The sequence below is a fragment of the Papaver somniferum genome, unplaced genomic scaffold (genome assembly GCF_003573695.1).
Source record: "Papaver somniferum cultivar HN1 unplaced genomic scaffold, ASM357369v1 unplaced-scaffold_115, whole genome shotgun sequence".
Lineage (NCBI taxonomy): Eukaryota > Viridiplantae > Streptophyta > Magnoliopsida > Ranunculales > Papaveraceae > Papaver > Papaver somniferum.
Genome location: NW_020620492.1, coordinates 1,386,515 through 1,411,859, shown reverse-complemented (window position 1 = coordinate 1,411,859; position 25,345 = coordinate 1,386,515). Strand labels below are relative to the sequence as shown.

General features: G+C 36.7%; 3 protein-coding genes across 3 annotated transcripts; all 3 read right to left on the bottom strand.

The window, feature by feature from the left end:
- Positions 1–8,278: 8,278 nt before the first annotated feature.
- Positions 8,279–9,454, bottom strand: LOC113329285 (uncharacterized PPE family protein PPE62-like). Its single transcript, XM_026576243.1, has 2 exons — positions 9,293–9,454; positions 8,279–8,949 (listed from the first exon to the last, which is right to left on the bottom strand). Exons 1-2 carry the CDS (start codon positions 9,368–9,370, stop codon positions 8,482–8,484), a joined length of 546 nt encoding a protein of 181 aa, XP_026432028.1. The 5' UTR covers positions 9,371–9,454; the 3' UTR covers positions 8,279–8,481.
- Positions 9,455–13,831: 4,377 nt separating this feature from the next.
- LOC113329259 (protein rtoA-like) lies at positions 13,832–14,907 on the bottom strand. The gene is made up of 2 exons (XM_026576216.1): positions 14,765–14,907; positions 13,832–14,468 (listed from the first exon to the last, which is right to left on the bottom strand). The coding sequence occupies exons 1-2, from the start codon at positions 14,825–14,827 to the stop codon at positions 14,124–14,126; spliced, it is 408 nt and encodes a 135-aa protein (XP_026432001.1). The 5' UTR covers positions 14,828–14,907; the 3' UTR covers positions 13,832–14,123.
- An 8,025-nt stretch (positions 14,908–22,932) lies between these two features.
- LOC113329025 (epsin-like) lies at positions 22,933–23,926 on the bottom strand. Its single transcript, XM_026575994.1, has 2 exons — positions 23,791–23,926; positions 22,933–23,503 (listed from the first exon to the last, which is right to left on the bottom strand). The coding sequence occupies exons 1-2, from the start codon at positions 23,863–23,865 to the stop codon at positions 23,204–23,206; spliced, it is 375 nt and encodes a 124-aa protein (XP_026431779.1). The 5' UTR covers positions 23,866–23,926; the 3' UTR covers positions 22,933–23,203.
- Positions 23,927–25,345: the final 1,419 nt, after the last annotated feature.

Genomic DNA, 25,345 nt, shown 5'->3' with positions numbered 1-25,345 from the left:
GTATACAGTGCGTACGGTTGGGAAACCCCACCGTAGACAGTTCTGATACTTTTTTTTCAAAAACTTAATTCTATCGATTCCGAGCTATCCATGCAAAAACTAAAGAAATAAGATGGCTATTTTTACCTTATTAAAGTCAGTGCGGGTGGATTAAGTGGTGTTAACCGATAATGAATTATTTTGAGAATTGATGATTAATCGAAGAAATAGACGATGGAGGTGACGGGGAAGAAGAAAATGGAAGAGTTAAAAGGAGAGGAATGAAAACAAATTAATTTTAGGTTTCAATATTTAATAGATTAAGGATATTTTAATATTTTTCTTATGAATTAGGTACCCTTATTTTCATTGTAGGATATTGGAATCCTTAGGAACCTTCAAAACTCTTTTGTTGGAGCCCCTATAATAGGTTTCAAAAAGAATACCCAACTTGCATCTATCTGTGGAAAAATTATATATCATATGAACAATTGCCGTTCAAATTAGCATATAATTAAACTTTCATTCGATAGTTTCAAAAAGTGACTTCTTTTCTTCAGCTAAACACATTAACCGGAATCATTGAATATATTACAAAGAATAAGGGTGATCCCAACTTCAAAGCCTTTAGTCCGGACGTTCAACATTTTTTCCATGTTTGGAATAGCATTCCACCGTAAGGCTTTCCCTAACACCTCGTTCGATTAGGAGAAATGGAAAGCTAGGAATTCAAATTTAATTATGAAATAATCCAAAGAATTAGATTCAAATCCGAAAAATTCATGTTCTGTTGAGGTAATTCAATTATCTTTGTTTTTACAACGGTATCCAATTTCACTGCGATATTGGAACAATATAATGGAAATCTATCATTTTGGAGGGAATTAGATTCTTAAGAATTAAGATTCTTGATTCCATTCATTTCCCTGTTCGGTTCAAGAAATTGGGCGAATTTCTTTTTTGATTAAATCCTTATTACAACTATGCTCAGATCATAGTTAGGGCTGTCTATTCTTTTTTGACGAATAGGTATAACAGTGTTACGTATTCCAAAGTTTACAAGAGCAAAAAGCATAAAGAAATAGAAGTAAAACAGATTTTGTCTTTAAAAAATTCATTAACAAAAGATATCGGAGAGGAAGAATTAGCATGGGTTTCCAAGCAAATTGTGATTCTAGAATTGTAATCCAAGCAGTAGCAATTTGTTCACTTCTACTGGATCATGGCAAAAGAACCGAAACCAGTCAACCAAGACAATAATATTGCTGAGAAGTTTGTCTCTCTAATGTGAACACCATTTTTCTAGTGTCACAATCAATTGATCCAAATGATATAGCAATATGAAAAATAAGAAGTAATTAGAGAATAACAAAGAAGATATAAAGTGGAGGAATATAAGAATATATAAACATAAGTGATTTATGTGGTTCGACTATGCCTACATCCACGGGAGAAATTTTTTGATGGGGAGTAATCCGAAGGGGGCATGGCGACCAGTCACAAGCCGGCAGTTATTCACCTTTATTTAGAAGGTTTCTGACTAATTTTTATTATGAATTTTCACTCCCAAATCACTCTTCCGTTAATATGGAAACAAATCTCTTCAAAGATCAGAAGATAATAACTAACTAAACTAAGTCAATACAAACCGACCGTGTAAGGGAAGAAAAAAAGTACGTACGATCTTAAATAAAATCTCACGTAACAATAAGCACCATAATATTGGGAAGATCCTAAATTATTATGTTTTTTTTCAAGGCAAGTTCTTGATCAAAAACTCTAAAACCCAACAACTTAGCTTACCCGATTTTGTAATATTCAAATTCAAGTACTAGTCGTAAGTTCTTGATCTAAACTCTTAAGACCAATTAAATTTTGCTTCCTTCCTGAGTCGTCAAGGGTGCTTACACCGGACATTTACAATCATGATATTGATGGATGCTATTTACTTTGTATAATTACAGTGGCATCATTAGCTCTACTCTTTCTGTATATGCTTTGAGTACAGTAACGTCGAGATAACCAGGAAGAGAATCATGGAAGACAAAGTATAGTATGAGAGACAGATAATGTTTTGGTTTCCTTATATATGAATTGGGAAATAACCAGCTTGGCTGGACGATAGGGATTTAAATATTTTAAAGTAAAATTAGATGCCACATCATCGAAATTCAGCTGACGGCTTAAGACACTCCATCGGTGTTTAAAGTGTGACCATTAATTTAGGAGAAGAGATCTAGGCAGTAACTGGCAGTTAATGAAAATTATTTCCATGTTAACGAAAGGGTAATTTGGGAGTGAAAATGCATAGTAAAAATTTGTTAGAAACTGTCCAAATAAAAGAAGACAATTGTCGACTTGTGATTGGTCCCCCACGCCCCCTTCGAATATCGTCCCCATCAAAAAATTTCTCCATCCATGGAGTAATAATAATAACAACTTTATTAAGTTTGGATTTGATTACAGAGGTCATGTAGCTCCATTAGAGATGGAGTTCAGTGGAGGTTTTTAGTAACGATGATAAAACGAAGATAAAACGAAGATGGCAAGCCAATCCAACTATTATTCCTCTATTCAGAAGTAGTGGATTTCTTACTCCCCTTCTCAGCCAACCAAAAAACTGTCCCCCTCTCTTCCTTATCTTCTCTCTTTTTATAGGAAAAGGGAATCCTTGTTTATTACAAAAGTGACATTAATTTAGTTTCTAAGCACTCTTGAAATTCATATAGTGTATTGTGTTACTTTATCGTTATCTTGCTCCAGCTTCTAATCACCCTCCACGTATCTGGTTACTTTACGGTGCATACACTACAAAAGTATCCATGTACTATGTTGGTTGTCTAGTTTTCTTGTGATGCACCGTGCATATCCGTCTCTCTAACTCTAAATAAGAGCATGTACCTTTTTTTTTTTTTCATCCCTCGTTTATATTTTAATCACTGGAAAAAGAAAAGATAGAAACAAATCACATGTTGCTCGCTTCTTTTTTTTTGTTTTGGTATCAGTTGTATCAAGTCCTAGTATTTGTGTGTGTTGTCCTCATTTGTTGTACTATAAAACTAACTCACCCATGCATTTCGGATTTTTTTGTTATTAGGTTGCGTACAAAGTTTGGGGTATGGTATATATATAAGTCAGTTCACATACCTTCGGCTTCGGGGAACATTCAGTTGTTTCTAGCTGTCCAACCATCTTTTAGCCCCCACTAGGGTCGCAAGCTAACGTTGCTTAGCTTGGCCTTTAAATGTTGCTCGAATTTGTCAGAATGTATTCCATGCAATCGTTCTCATGTTACTTCAAATCAAACAGAAGACACTCATTGGAGTCTTTTATCAAGACATGCTGCTTAACAAACATTTTTACAACCCTTAAAAATTAAACCACGAATCTATTTGATTAGCTAACACGACAACTTAATTCATATAGATAAAAAATAAATAACTGAATGGTAATACGAAGAACTTAAGCTAACTAGAGAATTGTGCTCTCTTTGAAACCATTTCTTTCTTATTATCTCATTTGCACTTCCTTCCAGCTCCACCGTAATGACAAGAGAGCTGATGCACTGCCACGCGCATCCGAGCACATTTACACCTTAGGCACATTTACGCCACTTGATTTACTTCTGTTGAGATTATTAGTCCCACATGGTTGGGTTATTTAAGATTCTGCGGTTTATAATATATTAGGGCCTCTCCATTCATTGCCAATTGGTTTTGAGTTGGATGCCCGCAGACTTTAATATGGTATCAGAGCAGGCTATTTGTGTAGAATCAGTTGACCGCACCTTTACTCCGCGTCACCCGATTTAATTGTCCATGTGTTTGTAAGACCCGTCGAGGCTACACGTGAGGGGGCGTATTGAGATTATTAGTCCCACATGGTTGGGTTATTTAAAATCCTGCGGTTTATAATCTATTAGGGCCTCTCCACTCATGGCCAATTAGTTTTGAGTTGGATGCCCGCAGACTTTAATAATCTATTAGGGCCTCTTCATCTCTTCTCTCTTGCGGATGTAGGCTTAAAGAGCCGAACCACGTTAATCCTTTGTGTCATTCAATCTTTACTTGTGCCAACTGAATCTTCATGGTATCATCGACCAAGAATTGGTCCTGTGATATTAATTTTTTATTTTTCCCTTCACTTTGTTGAGAGTACATTTTTTTTATAAGGTCTAAATGTCTGCAACGAAAGGCAATATCTCTTGGAGATTATCTCATGTGTTACTCAATAGTAAAAACTATGCTCTTTGGTCCCAAATAGTAGCCTTCGCTATTGGTGGAAAGAAGAAAGTGAGTTTTGTTAATGGAAACTCCATTTGTTCCCGTCCAAAGAAGAATCCAAATATAAGGAGTGGGTATCAACAGATCAGACCATTTGATCTTGTTTTTATAATTCCATCGAAGCTTCAATTTCAGAAGTTTTTACATTTCTGATTCAGCGAGATGAAACTCATAAAAAATTTGTAAGTGCTGAGACGAAAGCTATTAAATAGATGACTAACACAAGTGCTTTTCTTGTTGCAAAACAGGAAAAACGTACATCTTTTGCGACAGAAAAAAGGTATGCAAATTTATTACAATAAGCACAGAAAGAGAACTATCATTGTGATTATTGCAGGAGAACTGGACATACCAGGGATCGTTGCTGGTTATTACATCCTCATCTCAAGATTAGTTACGACAAGCATAAGAAAGATTACGTTGTCGTAGCCGACAATTTGATTTCGATAAACAACTTGGCTAAACTTTTCCTACAACAATTGAGTAAGTACGTTCCATCTAAATCTGTTTCCTCTCCATTTACTGATGCTTTAGGTAGGTTACAAGCATACGTTATTGCATCTTTTAAAATTGATCCATGGATAGTTGATTCAGGATCCACTGACCATATGGCTAATAACTCTATTGTTGTGCATAACTTTATACCGAAAGTAGGTAAGCATGATGTATCTATAGCTAATGGATCGACTGTTCCTGTACAAGGGAGTGGAAATATTAATTTTTTTTCCCAAAACCTCGTCTTCTGACGTTCTAGTGGTTCCATCTTTTCCTGTTCAACTCCTATCAGTTGGAAAAATAACGAATGCTTTGAATTGTGATGTTATTTTCTCTCCCACTTCAGTCACATTTCAGGATCGAAAGACGAAAACGATTACTGGTGAGGGAGTTTATTCTAATGGGATTTACCTATATCAACCTCCTAATAAAGCATGTCATGCCACTAATTTGATTGAAAATCATACTCTCCATAAACGTCTTGGCCATCCATCAAGTCGTATCTTAAAACATCTTTTTCCTGTTTTGTCATTTGAGTCTAGTGTTTGCGATGTTTGTTAATTTTCCAAGCAAACTCGTTTACCATTTCATAATTCATTATCGGTATCGGCTTAACCTTTCGAGCTAATTCATTCAGACTTGTGGTCATCACCTATTGAATCTTATGATGGTTTTAAATATTTCGTTATATTTGTTGATGATTACTCTTGTAGTACTTGGTTATATTTGTTGAAATCTAAAACTGAGGTTTTCTCTATTTTCCAAGTCTTTCATCGTATGCTAACTAACCAGTTTGATGCCAAGATTAAAATTTTTAGAACAGATAATGGAACTGAATTTTGCAAAGGATACCTACCCGGATATCTTCGTGAAAATGGCATTGTGCACCAAACAAGCTTTGTGGGAACGCCACAACAAAATGGTGTGGCTGAAAGAAAAAATAGGCATATTTTGGAAACAACACGGGCGTTAATGCTTCAGACGAACGTTCCAAAAAAGTACTGGTCTCATGGGGTGTTGGCTGCAACATATTTAATTAATCTCCTCCATACTCGAGTACTTCAATTTAAATCTCCATTAGAAGTTTTAAAAGACCGGAAGATTGATTTGTCTCATTTACGAGTGTTCGGATGCGTCTGCTATGTTCATGTACAAGCACCTCGACGGGATAAATTTGATCCGCGATCAGTTCGATGTTTATTCTTTGGGTACTCTTCCACACAAAAAGGATATAAATGCTACGATTTTGCGGCACGTAAAATTCTTATCTCCAGAGACGTACGTTTTGATGAATGTGCACTATATTTTCAACTGAAAACAGACCAAAAAGACAGGCCTGGGGGGGAGTATTTGTGTGATTTGGCTCCTCTTGCACCCATGATAAATAGAGAAGTAATAGCAAGAGATCCGTCTATTGTGCCAACATGTTCAGAACCGGTTATCTCCACTTTGAATGAAGAGACGACAATACCTATTTCTGATCATCCTACTGAAATTAACGTTGAGGTTGACCCTGTTACTACTCCAGGTGTATCTCCTTATACACGTGGAGATGTTAATGCTTCTCAAATTAATGTACCAGCACAAACAATACCAACTGCAACTATTCAAGCTGTTGCACCAACTATTTCTCCAGCAGCTGCACAACCACAACAAATATCAATTATTACTTCTGAAGCTGCTGCACCAACTACTATTTCTCAATCTACTGCACCAATACAAAGAAGATCAACTAGACAAATAAAAACTCCAGAGAAACTAAAAGATTTCTTAACTTATCATGCAACCACATATCCTATACAAGAGCATTTATCATTTAATAATACTTCACAAACTCATTATTCTTTTCTTACTGCCTTATCCAGGGAGGACGAGCCAAAGAATTTCAAAGAAGCAAACACACTTCCAGTTTGGAGGAACTCCATGGGGGAAGAGTTACAAGCTCACGACGAGAATGGAACTTGGGATATTGTTCGCCTACCACGAGGAAAAAAGGTTGTTGGTTGCCGATGGGTATACAAAATAAAGTACAGGAGTGACAGAACTATTGAACGACGCAAGTCAAGGCTCGTTGAAAGAGGATTCACTCAAACATATGGAGAAGACTATAAAGAAACATTTGCTCCAGTAGCGAAAATGAATACTTTTAGAGTTTTAATATCACTTGCCGCAAATTAAGGGTGGAAATTATTTCAGATGGATTTAAAGAATGCATTTTTACATGGAGATCTAAAAGAAGAAGTATATATGAGTGTGCCACCGGGCCATCCTGCTGAAGGAAAACTAGGTGCAGTATGTAGACTTAAGAAGGCGATATACGGACTAAAACAATCACCACGTGCATGGTACGCAAATCTTAGCTCAGTTCTTATGATGAATGGTCTCAAACAAAGTAACGCAGATCCAACATTATTTCTCAAAGGAAGCGCGTCAAGTATTATTGTGGTTTTGGTATATGTGGATGATATAGTGATAACAGGTGATGATCATTCAGAGATTACAAGACTCAGAACTCTCTTGCACACCAAATTTGCTATAAAGGATCTAGGTATCCTAAAGTATTTTCTTGGTTTAGAAATTGCCTACTCTAAGAAAGGTATTTTTATAAATCAAAGAAAATATATATTGGATTTACTAAAGGAAACAGGAAACTTGGGGATAAAACCATCGGAGACGCCTATCGATTGTCGAGCAAAGATTGATGAAGATGGTGATTTGTTTCCAGATCGTGGTCAGTTTCAATGGTTAGTGGGCAAGCTTATATATCTCACCATTACAAGACCAGACATCTCTTATGCCGTGAGTTTTGTAAGTAGATTTATGCATTCTCCTACGGTTCATCACATGAATGCTGTCCATAGAATTCTGCAATACCTTAAGGGCTCACCAGGAAGAGGTTTGTGGATGCGTAAAAATGAACATAGCTCTATTACTGGTCATTGTTCTATTTCCATTTCATCCTACACAGACGCAGATTGGGATGGATGCCCTGTTGATCGAAGGTCGAAAACGGGCTATTGTACTTTTGTTGGTGGAAATTTGGTAACATGGATGAGGAAGAAACAAAATGTAGTTGTCCGATCTAGTGCCGAAGCAGAATATCGAGCCACGGCACTAAAAACTTGTGAAATAATTTGGCTCCGAGCCTTATTGCGAGATTTGGGTTTTGCATCGTCTCAATCAACCAAGATATTTTGCGACAACCAAGCTGCTATGCATATTGCCTCAAATCCTGTCTTCCATGAGAGAACAAAACATATTGAAGTTGATTGCCACTTCGTTAGGGAAAACTTGAAAGCCAATGTTATCAGTACGCCTTTCGTTCCTAGTGCTTTGCAGTTGGATGACATATTTACAAAAGGACTATCCGCTGCTAAAATGAAAGAGATATTGGGCAAGTTGGGCTCAATAGACATCTACGCACCAACTTGAGGGGGAGTGTTGGAAAAGAATAAGGTGAAGATTGATACGGACATATACTGTTCCCTTACAAGTGTTTACCGTTAACAAAACTTTCTCTCTTTTACAGATCATATCTTCTCTATATCAGGAAGGTTATCATCTATATGTAATAGATACATATATAAGGTTACCATCCCCATTGTACTGTTACAGATTCTTAATAAGAAAGAATCATCTCTTCTCTCTTGTAGATGTAGGCTTAAAGAGCCGAACCACGTTAATCCTTTGTGTCATTCAATCTTCACTTGTGCCAACTGAATCTTCAGCTTCCCACAAGCGCATTTACCCCACCAGTGTTGTTGTCTCCGAGCAGATTTATGCCACCTGTGTTGTTGTCTCCGAGCAGATTTACACCACCTGTGTTGGTGCTTCCTACCACATTTATTCCACCGGTGTTGTTATCACCAAGCAGATTTACACCACCTGTGTTGCTATTACCCATCACATTTATGCCACCAGTGTTATTGTCTCCGAGCACATTTATGCCACCTGTGTTCTTATCTCCGACCACATTTATACCACCTGTGTTGCCGTTCCCCAACACGTTTACACCACCTGTGTTGCCATTCCCGAGCACATTTGTGCCACCTGTGTTGCCGTCCCCAAGCACATTTGTGCCGCCTGTGTTGGTATCTCCGAGAAAGTTTGTTCCACCTGTGTTTCCGGTCCCGAATAAGCCACCTGGACTGGTACCCCCAAGCAAACCACCAGTGCTAGCCAACAAATGCCTCTGTATAAGTTAATAAAGACTTTGTAAGAAGAGGTAAAAGGAAAATTGAGAATGCCAATTTTTATAGACTAACAAGGATAAAAATGAAAACCGTCTTCGGGGATGAATGCAAATCATTTTTGTGTTTATCATTTTTTCATATGACCACTCAGATAAGTATATATCCTAGTACCTTTGTTTTTCAGGCTTATATTAATTTGTGTTTAATTTTTTTTTTTTGAACAAGAGACAAAGCTTATATTACATAGAAAGATATAGTACATCCTGATTATCTTTTTTTTTTGTGTTTGATATGCATGCGAAAGATTTACACGACTACGATAGGAAGATTAAGTATACTTACTGCATCAACAACCATTGACGGTATCATCATTGTAATAACAAGAAATGAAATAGCTGATGAAATACTGCTCTTTGCCATTTCTGGTTATCTAAATGAGCAACTTGATACAGTTATCTCACTGACAAAAGAGAAGATAGATGACTGAATTGATACGAGAGTTGTATTGTATCCATAACAATGCATGGCTCTATATATAGAACTAGTTTTGAGCTAGTTCATTTGGATTTTGAAATAAGGGGCTCAGATCTTACTGACAGTTCAAATATCTACTACTTAACCATAGGAGATGGCCTAGTGCAGTTCGACACTCACCTGATCACAAACTAGATGTCGATCAAGAGTTCTATTATTTCCATTGGTCACTTAAAATAAATACATTCCCCCGGTCAGGTAAGAAACGAGAGCTCCTTGGTTTTAACCTAGGATTTAATCACGGTAGTCTAGATACCCTAGCCCGACAAAATAAGTATATAAATATCGAGTACTTAATTAATGCAACTACTACTGTCCTAGGTTGCTGCATTCTTACGGCTGGGATCTAAAGCAACATAGTACGTGACCTGCCTCCTTCACTTCTTGTCTGAAGACGGATACTAAAGTCTAAAATTACATCACAAGAAAAATAATTAATCATCTTCACATGCAAGCTAGTAAACTCACAGAGACATTTTGGGACGTACAATTATATTTTGTTCCATCAACTCGTAATATCTTTGTCTCTCCACCATGATTGAGATTAAAATTGTTTTCTTCTTGTTGGCTGAGAATGTATTTAGTATTCTCAGCAGCGAGGAAACTCGGAATCTGTGGGTGCGGACTAGATTTTTCTTCCTTTTCTGAGTACTTAATCTAACTCTAGTTTCAGCCGCGATTTCTCTTGAGTCTTGAATACTCAATTTAAATCATCAAAATATTAAGCGGTAAAAGTTACCAAAATCGGCTTGCAAAGTTTTAATTGACGAGGTATGCTGGTATGGTATGTATTCTTAAAACGTAAACTCCAGCTAAACTAAAGACTTAAAAAGTGAAACATTTTTGGGCATTTTTCGTAACTATCGGAGTGGGAGGGTAAGGGTTACATTACAACCCACAAGAACCGCCCCATGGTTCCGATTCTCCGTGTGAAGTTTTTCCTCAACGAAGTTACACACATGAGCGAAAAAGAGTGATGCTATGTTTTCACAGCCGAGGGGCAAAAATGAAAAAAATCATTGGGCTGAAAACGATCTACATGCATGTTCGTGTAGTGCATAATATCTGAAGATTTTTATTTAGTAGAAAAGTCGACTTACAATCAAACTGATATTTACCGTAAAATTGGGTCACTAATTTGTTTCAGGGAATAAAAAATTAACCTCATTAAGTTTTAATTTCACGCCATGGGATTTTATGCTTCTTGCAGCTATGTCTTCCTCCACACAACCATATCAATGGACGCTTATTGTTCCTGTTGGATTAACTTCAACATAGAAGTCACTAACAAGATGGTTCAAAACTATGTCTCAGAACAAGATGGTTCGAGGGCTATCATAAATAAACGATGAATCAAGGATCTGTGAATCATGTTTAGTTGGGAAACAAACGTGTCAAGGTTTTCCAAAAGAAACAACATTCAGAGCCTCAAAGCCATTAGAGCTTCTTCATGCTGATTTATGTGGTCCTATTACACCATATACACCACAACAAAACGGAGTGGTGGAGAGGAGAAACAGGACTCTAATGGAGATGACAAGAAGTTCTTTAAAGGCTATGCATGTACCTAATTATCTATGGGGAGAAGCTGTACGACACTCCACATACCTAATAAACAGGATACCTACGAAAGCTCTGAAAAACATGACTCCATATGAAAGTTTGCGAAATAAAAAACCAAACATAGATCATTTAAGAGTGTTTGGTTGCAAAGCATACGCAAAAGTTGATTCTGCAACTCTTAAGAAACTGGATGATCGATCTCAGACTCTTGTGAATCTAGGAATTGAGCCTGGATCCAAAGATTATAGATTATTCAATCCAACAACGAAAAGAGTGATAGTGAGTCGAGATGTGGTATTCGATGAAAAAGCAAACTGGAACTGGAAAGAAACTAATGATGGACCAAGTAGGGATCCAGGAATGTTTCACATGAGATGGGGTCAAGTAATTGATGAAGGAGAAGGACCCATAATCATCAATACCAATGGAAACAATGATGTTAATCAAGAAGAAGAAGAGAATAATGAAAACACTGAGAATAACGAAGAAGTAGAAGAAGAAGAAGAAGAAGAAGAAGAAGAGGAGATCGATGAAATAACTCAACCCATTCCACTGCGAAAATCAACAAGACAGATACAAAGGCCACAGTATCTGGAGGATTATGTTCTTCAAGCTGCAGAAGAATGTGAGATTATGCTACTTTCTGTTAATGATGAACCAAGGAATTTTCAGGAAGCAAAGGTCTCGACTAAATGGACACAAGCATGTAGAGAAGAAATTATTTCAATCAACAGAAACAAGACTTGGTTTCTAGTTGATAAGCCAGGTGGGGTAAAAGTGATTGGCCTCAAGTGGATCTTCAAGGTTAAAAGAAATGCTGATGGAACTGTCAACAAATATAAGGCAAGACTTGTAGCTAAGGGATACGTTCAAGAATCAGGCATAGACTTTGATGAATTTTTCGTACCAGTTGCTAGACTAGAGACAATTCTTCTCTTAATAGCAGAAGCTGCATCAAACTCATGGGAAATTCACCACTTAGACGTTAAGACAGCATTCTTACATGGTGAATTGCGAGAAGATGTGTATGTTGAACAACCAGAAGATTTTGAAGTAAAAGGACAAGAGCATAAGGTTTATAAGTTATCAAAAGCTCTATATGGTCTAAGACAAGCTCCTCGAGCCTGGAATACAAAGTTAGATCAAATCTTAAGAGAAATCAGATTTGTTAAGTGCTCTAAAGAAACATCAGTATACAAAAGAGAAGAAAAGGGAACGCTTCTTGTGATTGCAGTCTATGTAGATGATCTATTTTTGACTGGCAACTCCCTTAAGGTGATCAATGAGTTCAAGAGAGAAATTTCATCAAAGTTTGAGATGTCAGACCTCGGAAAACTCACTTATTACCTTGGCGTAGAAGCCCATCACGGAGTAGATGGGATTCAGATTAAACAAGAAGCTTATGCAAGGAGAATTCTGAAAGAAGCGGTACTTGAAACTTGTAATCCAACTAAGATACCAATGGAGTTTGGACTTAAAGTTTCAAAGGAACAAGAAGAAGCTGAGATTGATCCAACGAGTTATAGAAGAAATGTTGGATGCCTTAGATACTTGTTACATACAAGACCAGACTTGGCTTTATCTGTGGGAATAGCAAGCCGTTATATGCGGAGTCCACGCAAGTCTCATGGTGATGTAATAAAGCAGATATTGAGATATCTAAGAGGAACAATCAGCTGTGGATTGAAGTATGGTCGAGGAGGATCAAAAGGAATTGTTGGGTATAGTGACAGCAGTCATAATATTGACCAAGATGATGGAAAAGGTACAACTGGTCATATATTTTATCTAGGTGAAGCACCTATTATATGGTGTTCACAGAAGCAAGACACTGTAGCCCTCTCATCCTGTGAAGCTGAGTTTATGGCTGCAACAGAAGCAGCTAAACAATCAATATGGCTTCAAGAACTGTTGGGTGAAATCAAAGGAAGAGAACCTGAAAAAGTTCTCATCAAGATTGATAATAAGTCTGCAATTGCACTCACTAAAAATCCAGTGTTTCATGGGAAGACGAAACACATTCACAAAAGGTATCATTTCATACGAGAATGTATCGAGAAGGAGATCATCAACGTTGAACACATACCAGGAACTGAGCAGAAAGCATATATATTGACAAAGGCATTAGCTCGGATCAAGTTTGAAGAAATGAGACAACTGATTGGAGTACAAGATATGTCACGGGTAAGGTTGAAGCTTAAGGGGGAGAATGTTGGATTAACTTCAACATAGAAGTCACTAACAAGCTGGTTAGGACAAGATTAGGAAATTGATGTAATCCTAAGGGAATTAGAAGTCATCTAGTTCTAAGAAAAGGAAAGACATGTAATAAAGTAATAGGACTAGGAAAAGAGATTCATAGTTCTATATATATATATGATCACCAAAGTTGTGGTTGATCATATGAGCAAAATTAGAGCTTGTGTTTAGTTTTGAGAGATTTTCTAAATATCAATAAAAAGAGTTGTCTTTATATAAGCTAAGTTTCATCTTGCAGTTTCCATTAGTTCCATATATAGATTTCCCATACACTTTCTATATATTATATATGCCAAGAAAAAGCTTTTTATATATCACATTCGTTTTAAAAAAAAGAGATAATTCACATTCATTTTACCTATTTTTAGAAACGGAGGGAGTTTTATAATTCCCATTTATAATCCAAAAGACATGTTTCTTCTAACGTTCTTTTTCCAATTTTTATTCAAAGATATAAACAAATTGAACTTTAAGAGATACAATGGACTAGAAATTGAAAAACACTGCATAGTTAAAAATGAAATCAAAAGGAAATCATTTCATGCTATATTGAAAAACAATCCTTCAATGAAACAAACATTTGTCGACCGTTAATACAACGAATCATGTTTTCTAACATGATAATTTATTCGCAAATGACATTTATATACATAGATGAAAAGATACAAATAACTTAATTATACAGATTGTTCATAAGGAATTGTGCTCTCTTAGGAACCATTTCTTTCATTGTCTTTTCTAGTTCTTCCTTACGACTCCACAGTAACGGAAAGAGTGCTAATTCCACCTGTGCGCACGCTTTTGCGTCCAAGAACATTTACGCATGGGGCACAGTTATGCCACCTAATGAAGGCAAATTTAGGCCACCGGTGTTACTGTTCACAAGCCCACTTACACCACCGGTGTTGCTATTACCGAGTGCAGCTACGCCACCAGTGTTGCTATCTCCTAGCAAATTTAAGCCACCGGTGTTGCTGTTCCCCAACACGTTCACCCCCTTTGTATTGCTGCCTCCGAGCACATTTATGCCGCCTGTGTTGCTGTCTCCGAGCAAATTCGTGCCACCAGTGTTCTTGTCCCCCAATAAGCCACCTGGGTTGGTATTTCCAATCAAGCCACCAGTTGTATCCCCGAGACCACCAGTGTTAGCTAACAAATGCCTCTGTGTATATATATAATTAAAAAAAATTGTAAGCATAGAGAAAGCAAATTCTGAGAATGCCTAACTTTCATACGTTAACACGAAAGAAAAATGAAAAGTGGCCGCCAAGTTGATGCAAAACATTTTCAGTTGAATCACACAGCCGGCGTTTATGTTCGTCATTGTATCAGGCGCTATTTTCTATGATTATGTGTTTAATATGGAGAAAGGTCTTTTTGTTTGAACTATTATAACTACATCATCTCAAATATTTTCTCTAGCATGAGTACTATTATAGGGAGATTAAGTATACTTACAGCGTCAACAACCATTGATGCCATCATCATCATCATAACAAGAAAACAAATACTCTTAGCCATTTCTGATTATCTGAGGCTGAGCGACTATCAATTAAAGAGAAATAACTTAATTGGATAGATACTGGAACGAATGTATGAGAGTGCTTGTATTGTATCCATAACATGCAATGCTAGTCTATTTATAGAATTAACTTGGTTCAATTGGAATAAGGAGAGACTATTCAAGATATTTGAAATATCTTCCTGCATCTGTTCATAATAACGAGTGGGTCCAAATGTATAAATGCATGAAATTCTATCTAGGTACTATAATAGTAACATGCAACTGTTTCCATTTAGGTTCATGCAATTCTAACGAGTGGGTCTAAATCTACGTACGTGACTTGTTTCCTTCCACTCTATCGGATTGTGAAGAAAATACTCATGCTGATGCAGGGAATACTACACTTCCAGAAGATTCCGTTTAGAGATTTGGTTTCCATGGTTTTCTAATTTCAGTCTTTCTTATTTTTAGGATTCTTTTAGATTTCCTTTTAGTTTCTGTTTCCTAGTTTAGTTATTCTTCAAGCCTATATAAAGGCTAGATTAAGTCTTGTAAGATCCATCTATTACTCAATCAAATTATTAAACACAAAACTTATCTTTCTCTTCTTGCTTTAATTCTCTTCTCTTCTTGCTTATAGCAATCTAGTATTGCTTTCTTTTACCTTGTTCCACATTAGTTGGTATCAACCGCTTAGTTTTAGGTTTTTATCCTATAACTTGATCATTTACATCGCTTCTGCAACACCTTTCAGTCCTTTTTTTTAGTTCCTTTTCGTATACAAAAAAAAAATATGACTGCTCAACCAGTTACTCTAGCAGCAATCGAAGCTCTCATCAAATCTCATACTGAGATTTTGGCAAAAAACATTACTGAAGCTCTTGGGAAGTCCATGGAGGACAAATTAGGGTTAAGAGATACCAAGCTTGAAACCATGCAGAATCAACTTTTGAAGGTATTAAAACATAAAAATCTAGATTTGGATATGCCTGAGCTTGTAGACTTAGAAGGAAAAATTAAAGAAGATATACTTCAGCTTTTACAGAATGATGAAGTACCTGAAGATGTATTGCGTACTTTAAACATTAAGAAACCATATGAAGGTTTCATAGGTCATTCAAAGAAGAAGATAGTTTCTCCTTCACTTGACAGTGATGATGAAGATGAACGTGAAAACGATCTAGAGAAGAATTGGATTGAAGAACGACGTTTAAAAACTGGTCACAACCCTTACAGTTCTTTACCAGAATATAAACTAAAAGCTGATATTCCCAACTTCTCTGGAAATTTTCGTATTGAAGAACTAATTGATTGGTTCTTTGAGGTAGAAGCTTTTTTCGAATTCATGGAAGTCCCTGAAGATTCTAAGGTTAAACTTGTGACATACAAACTCAAAGGAGGAACTGCAGCGTGGTGGGATAAGATCTGTGATGATCGTAGAAACGCTAACAAACCGAAAATACGTACTTGGAAACGTATGAAAACTTTGATCAGGGATAAGTTCTTACCTAGAGACTTTATGCAGCAACTTTTCATCAAATTACAAAACATTCAGCAGGGGGCACGAACTGTTGAAGAATATGTGTCAGATTTTTATAATTTGGTCGCACGAAATCAACTCAAAGAATCTGAAGAACAGTTAGTTGCAAGATTCATTGAGGGGCTGAATAGATTAATACAAAATGGTATGACTCATTCAGTTTTTACTATGGTCGAAGCTGTGCAGCAAGCTATTAAGATAGAAAATCGTCTTATTCGTTCTTCTAGGATTTATCCATCCAGACAAGGGCGTTACCAAAATGCTTACAGGTGTACCAATTCATCTCAAAACTTTTATCCAAATACTGTTTTGAATATTCCCAGGCCTCCTTATGATGATGTTAGTCATTCACATCGACAACCTAGCCATATTGCGCCTTATACTCCACCTCTGGATACACCTATCTTAGCCAATCCAGTTGATCTTCAGCCGGGTCAACAGTCTCACACTCTGCAACCAACTCCTCCTACTACAGGGAATCGGTTTCATAACAGGCAACAACAATTTCCACCGCAACAGTGAGCTAATAATGCTTATACAAAATTTCGTGGAGATAAGTGCAATAAATGTCAGCAACCGGGCACACTTCTAGTGATTTTCGGAAATTCAATGCTTTGATTGGTGAACCTCAGTTCATTAATGAAGTCACTGGTTTGGTTAATGAGTTCGAAGATGAAGACTCACCTGGTGATGACGACGAGTTTGTTGGGATGATTCGTCCATTATTTCTTACTCAACAATGCAAGTCTCAGAGACACAGTATTTTTAAATCAAGATGTTATATTGGGGGTAAAATCTGCAAGATGATAATTGATAGTGGCAGTGTGGATAATTATATTGTTGATCACGTAGTTAAGAAGCTTGAACTACCAGTAACTTCTCATCCAGAACCTTACACTGTGGGATGGGTTAATGCCTCTAGCACACAGAAGATTACTCTTTAGTGTTATGTGTCATTCCCTTTTGAGGGTTATGAAGATACAGTTCTATGTGATGTCATTAATATGACGGCAACCCATCTTCTTCTTGGCAGACCTTGGCAATACGATCTTCAAGCGGTTCACGATGGATTCGAGAATACTTACACTTTTGTTCATAAGAGGAAAACTAAGGTTCTTAGTCCATCCATTTCCACTTCAAACTCTTGTGCGCAGACTGATGCTGTCGTAGCCACTGTTATTCGTTCTTTGCACCCACAACATTCTTTACATTCCCATGAAGATTCTAAGCCTATGATTGAGTTGACTGCAAAAGTGAAGCCCTTATTATTTCAATATAATGTTTTATTTCCAGATGAACTACCAACTGCATTACCTCCTTTACGGAATATTCAACATTGCATCGATTTTATTCCTGGAGCCTCTTTACCAAACCAAGCACACTATCGCTTGAGTCCTGCTGAGCATGAGATATTACAGGGACATGTAAATGATTTGCTTACAAAGGGTTTGATACGACTTAGCAACAGTCCTTGTGCCAGTCCTGCCTTCTTGGTTAGTAAAAAAGACAATGGATGGAGGATGTGTATCGATTGCAGAGCATTAAATCGCATCACCATTCCTTATATATTTTCGATCCCGCGTATTGATGATATGATTGATTTACTGTCGGGCTCTATTATTTTTACTAAGTTGGATTTACGCAGTGGTTACCACCAAATACGCATTCGAGGTGGAGATGAGTGGAAAACAGCATTCAAGACACGTGAAGGTTTATATGAATGGCTGGTCATGCCATTTGGGTTATCTAATGCACCTAGTACTTTTATGCGACTTATGAATCAGGTCCTCCAACCCTTTCTCAGTAAATTTTTTATTGTCTATTTTGATGACATACTAATTTTTAGTCGCAGTGAGCCAGAACACCTCCAACATCTTTCACAAGTGTTTCAAGTTCTTGCTGACAACTCTTTATATGTTAATTTGAAGAAGTGTACCTTCATGGCTTCTTCAGTAACATTTTTGGGATATGTGATTTCTACTGATGGTATTCATGTCGATCCTTCTAAAGTTCAAGCAATTGAAGATTGGCCAGTTCCTACTTCTATTCGTGATGTTCGTAGTTTTCATGGTTTGGCTTCTTTCTATCGAAGATTTGTGAAGAACTTTAGCTCTATTTCTGCACCTTTGACTGACTGTCTCAAGAAGGAGAAGTTTGAGTGGACGGAAGCAATGGATAAAAGCTTTATTCTTCTTAAAGAAAAGCTTTGTACGGCACCAATTCTTGCACTTCCGAATTTCAACAAGCCTTTTGAAATAGATTGTGATGCATCTGTTGTTGGTATTGGTGCAGTATTATCACAGGAGGGTCATCCAATTGCATATTACAGTGAGAAGAATTCAGATGCACAAAAGAAATGGTCTACATATGAATTAGAGTTATTGGCTCTTGTTCAATCTCTTAAGCAGTGGCATACTTATCTTATACATAGGGAATTTGTTGTCAACACTGACAACCATGCTTTGAAGTTTTTGAATACTTCTGCTAAAGTTAACAGAATGCATGATCGATGGCTTTCCACACTCAACAAATACACTTTCTCCGTGAGACATAAAAGTGGCAAATTGAATCAAGTTGCTGATGCCTTAAGTAGAAGAAGTCATCTATTAACTACAATTCGTAATGAGAGTTATGCATTTGACTATATCAAAGACATTTATCCAGAAGATGAAGATTTTGGCAAACTATGGGATCAATGCAGTTCTCAAACTCATGGGGTTGATGATTTTCTTATACAAGAAGGTTTTCTTTTTAAAGGGAATCGATTATGTATTCCTCAAGGGTCTTTACGTTTACATCTTATGCGAGAATTACATGGCAGTGGTCTTGGTGGTCATTTTGGGAGAGATAAAACCATTGCCCTGATTGAAGAAAGATATTTCTGGCCATCTTTGAAACGTGATGTACAAAAGTTCGTACAAAAATGCATGGTCTGTCAGAGAGCAAAGGGTACAATTCAAAATACCGGGTTGTATACTCCTTTACCAGTTCCTGATGCACCTTGGGTTGATATAAGTATGGATTTTATACTTGGTTTACCTCGTACTGCTAGAGGTAATGATTCTGTTATGGTCGTAGTTGATCGTTACTAAAATGGCTCACTTCGTGGCTTGTAAGAAATCAACTGACGCTTCTAATGTTGCTTCTTTGTTCTTTAAAGAAGTAGTAAGATTGCATGGGGTTCCAAAGTCTATCACTTCTGACAGAGATACCAAATTTTTGAGTTATTTCTGGAAAAGTTTATGGATGCGCTTAGGCACAGTTCTACAATTCAGCACAACTTCACATCCGCAAACTGATGGACAGACTGAGGTTGTTAATAGATCACTTGGGAATTTGATTAGAGCTAAGTGCCTGGATAATAGTAAGCAGTGGGATGTGTTATTGCCACATATGGAATTCGCTTTCAACACTTCTGTGAATCGTTCTACTGGGAAAACTCCATTTGAGATTGTGTACTCTAAAGTACCTAATCATACTCTTGATTTGGTAGCCTTACCCACCACACAGAGTACAAACACTGCAGCCGACTCTTTTGTAGACAAAGCAACTGAATTACATAATGAAGTAAAATCTAAACTGGAGAAGTCCAATTCTAAATATAAAGAGGATGCTGATAAACACAAGAGGTTTAAAACCTTCAAGGAAGGGGAGCTCGTGATGATACATCTAAGAAAAGAGAGATTTCCAGTGGGTACTTATAACAAAACCAAGATGAAGAAATATGGTCCTTTCAAGGTTTTAAAGAAGATCAATGATAATGCTTATGTTATTGATCTACCAAATGATTGGAATATCTCCAACACATTTAATGTTCAAGAGATTTTTACGTTTCATGGTGACAATGAACTTCTGGTTTGTTTGGACATCTCGAGGACGAGTTTTACTCTAGAAGGGGGGACTGATGCAGGGAATACTACAATTCCAGAAGATTCCGCTTAGAGGTTTGGTTTCCATGGTTTCCTAGTTTCAGTCTTTCTTATTTTTAGGATTCTTTTAGATTTCCTTTTAGTTTTCTGTTTCCTAGTTTAGTTATTCTTCAAGCCTATATAAAGGCTAGATTAAGTCTTGTAAGATCCATCTATTACTCAATCAAATTATTAAACACAAAACTTATCTTTCTCTTCTTGCTTTAATTCTCTTCTCTTCTTGCTTATAGCAATCTAGTATTGATTTCTTTTACCTTGTTCCACGTTACATACCATACTGAAAATCACATCACACATGAATTAAATTATCAACGCATGCAAGAGTCAACTCACACTTATATGGACTGGACAAATATATTTTGTTCCCATCTCCTTGTACATGAATATTTTCTACTGAATTTAGCTCAAAGGAGACAAATTAATTTCGGTACCTGAATCAAATTATGCGGCCATGAGAAAGACTTAATTCTTTCACGTTTTATTCTAATTTCTAAGCTCAATTGCTCCTATGTTAAAGCAACCATGCATTCCATTTTTTTTAGATACAAATCCATGAATCAGTTTTTATCTCACTATATAAGAAAAACTGTTTCCCAATCAAAGGCTTGTTTTATACATCAATACAGATAAAATGCCTTCTCTTCACTACAACATAGGATAAAAGTTCTTCTGTGACCTATATCGTGAACTAAAAACCCTACTATTTCAGTATTTCTTTATTTCCATAACTGCGGAACAGTTGCATATATGTTGCAGTAGGGAACCTTCTAGGATGAAACTTGGAACGATCGATCCCTTGCTTTTTCCAAGCCTCTATACAACAAAGTAAATTTTAAACCACACATCGTGTACATAAGCACAATGAAGAAACATGTGATCGAACTGCAGTCTTCACTTTTTTTTAGCAAAAATGACTTTCTTCACTTTGACATATTCTTTAGAGTGGGTAAATATATGAATTGTCGACCAAAACTTAGGTTCGGAATTTCTGCAATAAAAATCTATATATGAAACTGACAAGAAGTCTTGTCTCCTGTATCCATTAATTGTTTTCAGCTTCTTGTGTTTAGCATTTAGTTAATTTAAACTTGATGCCATTTTCCGATGTGGACATTTTCATCTTTCCAGTACCATGAAATTGCAAAGACCTGGTGCCTCTTCCCTTTTCTGTACGTAGTTTCACCTGCTGCACAAAGTATGTCGACCCATAAGGTTTTGTTGCTTGTGTGCCGACAACTATTGTTATGGCTACATTGAATATGTACATTACATTGAGTATATGGAAACGGTTTATACGTATTTGAACTTTTAAAAATCGTTAGTAAATTTGCATAAATGGCATGTAATTAGTCACTGCATTTGTATATGTGTATATATTGGATTAAACAAACTTAATTTTCTTTCCTTTTCTTTCTCTATCTCTTTATTCCCTAACTTACAAGGATCATATGGTTATCGTTTAGCTAGGATATATTCTGACTGATAAGGTTCAAGTTGGAAGGATAGTTACGACTACCACTGAAATATCTCCTTTGGATATCATGTTCCAAAAAATCTTGAATATAACTACAAAAATATCAAAAAGAAAGTCTTCTTTAATAACATGCAACTGTCCTGTTAGGTTCATGCATTAAAGTGTTGCTTCCTCCCAAGACAAATAAGTTTATTCTGTGTGACCCTAGCTCCAGGAGTCCTGGACTCCAGGGAAAAACCAGGGCCTCTCATCACTGTGAAACCCTTTGTTAATTTCTTCTTCACATTAGCAACAAGTTAAAGTATTTCTTAGTGAGAAAGGTTAATTCTTTTAGTCTTGAGGGAAATAGGTTAAACAGCATCGAAGAATAAGAAAATAGGAAAACCCAGACCCTCGACCCGCAATAACTTTCTTAAGTACTCACCATTAAATTTCAAAATCGTTTTCCAGTGAGTCACCAACTCATGAAAGCTAACTAGTTTAAACCAGTTTTAATTAGAACCCCATATGAATAACAAGCTCTTGATTTTAGTTATAATCATCTGCTCATCTCTTGCTCTCTCTTTCGCCATTACTCTGCTATTGCTTTCATCCCAAATGGACCACCATTTATATAGCAAATAACATCAGTGACCAAAGATTCTTTTATCTTTATCTACCATGACTTGTACTCCAAGCTATCAGTTGTTGAGTTAGTTTTCCAGATTGCATATCCGTTTCATCTAGAGGCCTTTTAGGAAGTAGGTTCAGATTTTCCTTGCAAATTAACTTAATGTTAAAGAGTAAGTGATTAACATTTTCTTCCTCATGGTAACAAAAGGCAGCCAAGTTTCTAAAACGTTACAATCTCACCTATTGAGATTATCAACAGTTGGTTTTGCGTTTTGAATGGCTTACCAATTTTTTAGGTTATGGAGATTTTAGTGGTCTGGTTACTGTTCTAATTTATGCAGCATATACTTGGTGTTTCCATGCGAGGGAAAATTTATCAAAAGGACAAACCGCCCATGTTAACACTCTAAATACTGTGTCCAGAAAAAATAAAGGATTAACCCTTTTTAGAGATGACATAAGTTAGTAAATCATTAGACTCGCGAAGAAATAAGTTAGTAAATGAGGGATAGTTTTGGGGAAGCTTTTTGAGATAGGTTAAAAAATATTGTTAATCAAAATGCTCGACATACTTTTGACATTTTAGTACTCAATATCTTTACAGTATTTGCGATTGACATAGATGAAGAGAAATACGCGAAGGATAGAAATGTATAACAAACATGAGCAAGCTAGTCAGGATATAACTTTATTACAAACACGTTGTTGGTAGACGCTCTCTTAGGAACCACTTCTTTCTTATTTTCACCTTGCTCTTTCTTCAGGCTTCACGTACTATAACAACAAGAGAGCTAATTAGTGCTCCCGCCTATGTCTCGTCGCTCTCGTCTGAGCATATTTAGACATGGGGCAGGTTTATGCCACCTGTATTACTGCCCACAAGTGCATTTACACCACCTGTGTTGCCGTTTCCTAACACATTTACGCCGCCTGTGTTGCCATTTCCGAGCACATTTGTACCACCTGTGTTGCTATTCCCGAGAAGATTTGTTCCACCAGTGTTGCTACCCCCAAGCAAATTTGTACCTCCTGTGTTGCTGTCTCCGAGCAAATTTGTGCCACCAGTGTTCTTATCCCCGAATAAGCCACCTGGACTGGCACCCCCGAGCAAGCCACCAGTGTTAGCTAACAGGTGCCTCTGTAGAAATTTATAACCATTTTAGTAAGAATAAATAATGGAAAACTGAGAACGTTAACATTCATATGTTAACATGAAGAAAATAAACACGGCTACTGAGATGGGTGCAATGCATTTTCAGGCCGACTGCAGAGCCAACGTTTGGTTTCGCCATTTATTTTTATTTTGCATAACATCTTATAAAAGCTATTAGTATACCTTAATTTGTTGATCACATAAAAAAATTCTATTGAAAATTATTTTTTTAACATGACATTGACGACTGTGGGGAGATTGAGTATACTTACTGCATCGACAACCATTGAATCTATCATCATTATCGTAACAAGAAAAAGAACTGTAGGGTAAATACTCTTTGCCATTTCTGATTATCCAAGTGATACTGAAAAACAGAATATAATTTGATTGGATTGATGTTCGAATGTATGAGACTTGCAGTGTTTATCCATAACAATGCGACCTCTATTTATAGGATCAGCTTTTAGGTTCAACTGGAATAAGAACGTAAGATTCTTATTATTAACTACAGAAGATATTTTCCTTTGGATGCACGAAATTCTTACTCTAATAGCCTGCAACCGTTCATGCGTTCTAAGGAGTGGGTCTAAAGCAACTTACGTGACTTAGTTCTCTTCCACGCTATGTGATGATGGCAAGTGCTATACTAAAAATCACATCACACGTAAATTAAATTATCATCATATGCATGCAAGAGTCAACTCACACTTATGAACTGGACAATTTTATTTTGTTCTTATCTCCTTGTAAATGAATATTTCCTCCCTTGGCTACGTGGGGAGTGGTACCAGGCTATGGTTATGGGTGCTATCTAGTCTTCAACTTGGAAATTATTTAGGACAATGTATCTTATATCTACTCGTTCATGATCTTTTTTTTTGTTTGTTTGAAACATTAATGAGTATACGTTAAATTAGATAAGGATTACATGAGGATAAGTTATTCATATAGAGTCATTTATTACGATTTCAGTTAAGAAATTAGGTCGATCGCAGATTATTGCCGAGAAGGTTCCTTGTTGGCCCTCTGTTATTCTGCTTGATTGGTTTCTCTGTATATATGGTGGTCACTGTGGGATTGCCTTATCAAATGGTACTTGCCAGTTACCAAGGTGGTTTCATGCTCTTGGAGATGGTTATGCGCAAGAGATTTACACGACTATGATAGGCAGATTAAGTTTACTCACTGCGTCAACAACCATTGAGGGTGTCGTCATTATCATAAGAAGAAAAGAGAAAGAAATACTGCTCTTCCCCATTTCTGTTTATCTAAATGAGCAACTTGATACAGTTATCTTACTAACAAAAGTGAAGATAGATGACTGAATTGGTACGACACTTGTATTGTGTCCATAACAATGCAAGCTCTATTTATGGAACTAGTATTGAGCTAGGTTCATTTGGATTTTGAAATAAGGGCTGACAGATGACTGACAGTTCATATTAAAATATCTACTACTTAACCATAGGGGACGGCCTAGTGGTTTGACACTCGCTTGATCACAAACTAGATGTCGATCAAGGGTTTTATCATTTCCAATGGTAATTCTTACAATAAATACATTAACCTGGTCAAGTAAGAATCGGGAGCTCCATGGTTTTAACCTGTCCTAGGATGTAGTCACGGTAGTCTAGATACCCTAGCCGGACAAAATAAATACACATCTACTACTTTAAATAAATGCAACAACTGTACTAGGTTGCCGCATTCTAGCTAACGGCTGGGGTCTAAAACAATATAGTAGTGACCTGCCCCCTTCACTTCTTGTCTGAAGACAGATACTAAAAATCTAAAATTATACTGTATCACAAGAAAAATAATTAA

Coding starts and splice junctions, on each gene's coding strand:
- LOC113329259 (XM_026576216.1), bottom strand. CDS start 14,827: ATGGCTAAGAGTATTTGTTTTCTTGTTATGATGATGATGATGGCATCA. Junction 14,469..14,764: donor CATCAATGGTTGTTGACGCT/GTAAGTATACTT, acceptor ATATATACACAG/AGGCATTTGTTAGCTAACAC.
- LOC113329285 (XM_026576243.1), bottom strand. CDS start 9,370: ATGGCAAAGAGCAGTATTTCATCAGCTATTTCATTTCTTGTTATTACA. Junction 8,950..9,292: donor CGTCAATGGTTGTTGATGCA/GTAAGTATACTT, acceptor TAACTTATACAG/AGGCATTTGTTGGCTAGCAC.
- LOC113329025 (XM_026575994.1), bottom strand. CDS start 23,865: ATGGCAAAGAGTATTTACCCTACAGTTCTTTTTCTTGTTACGATAATG. Junction 23,504..23,790: donor ATTCAATGGTTGTCGATGCA/GTAAGTATACTC, acceptor AAATTTCTACAG/AGGCACCTGTTAGCTAACAC.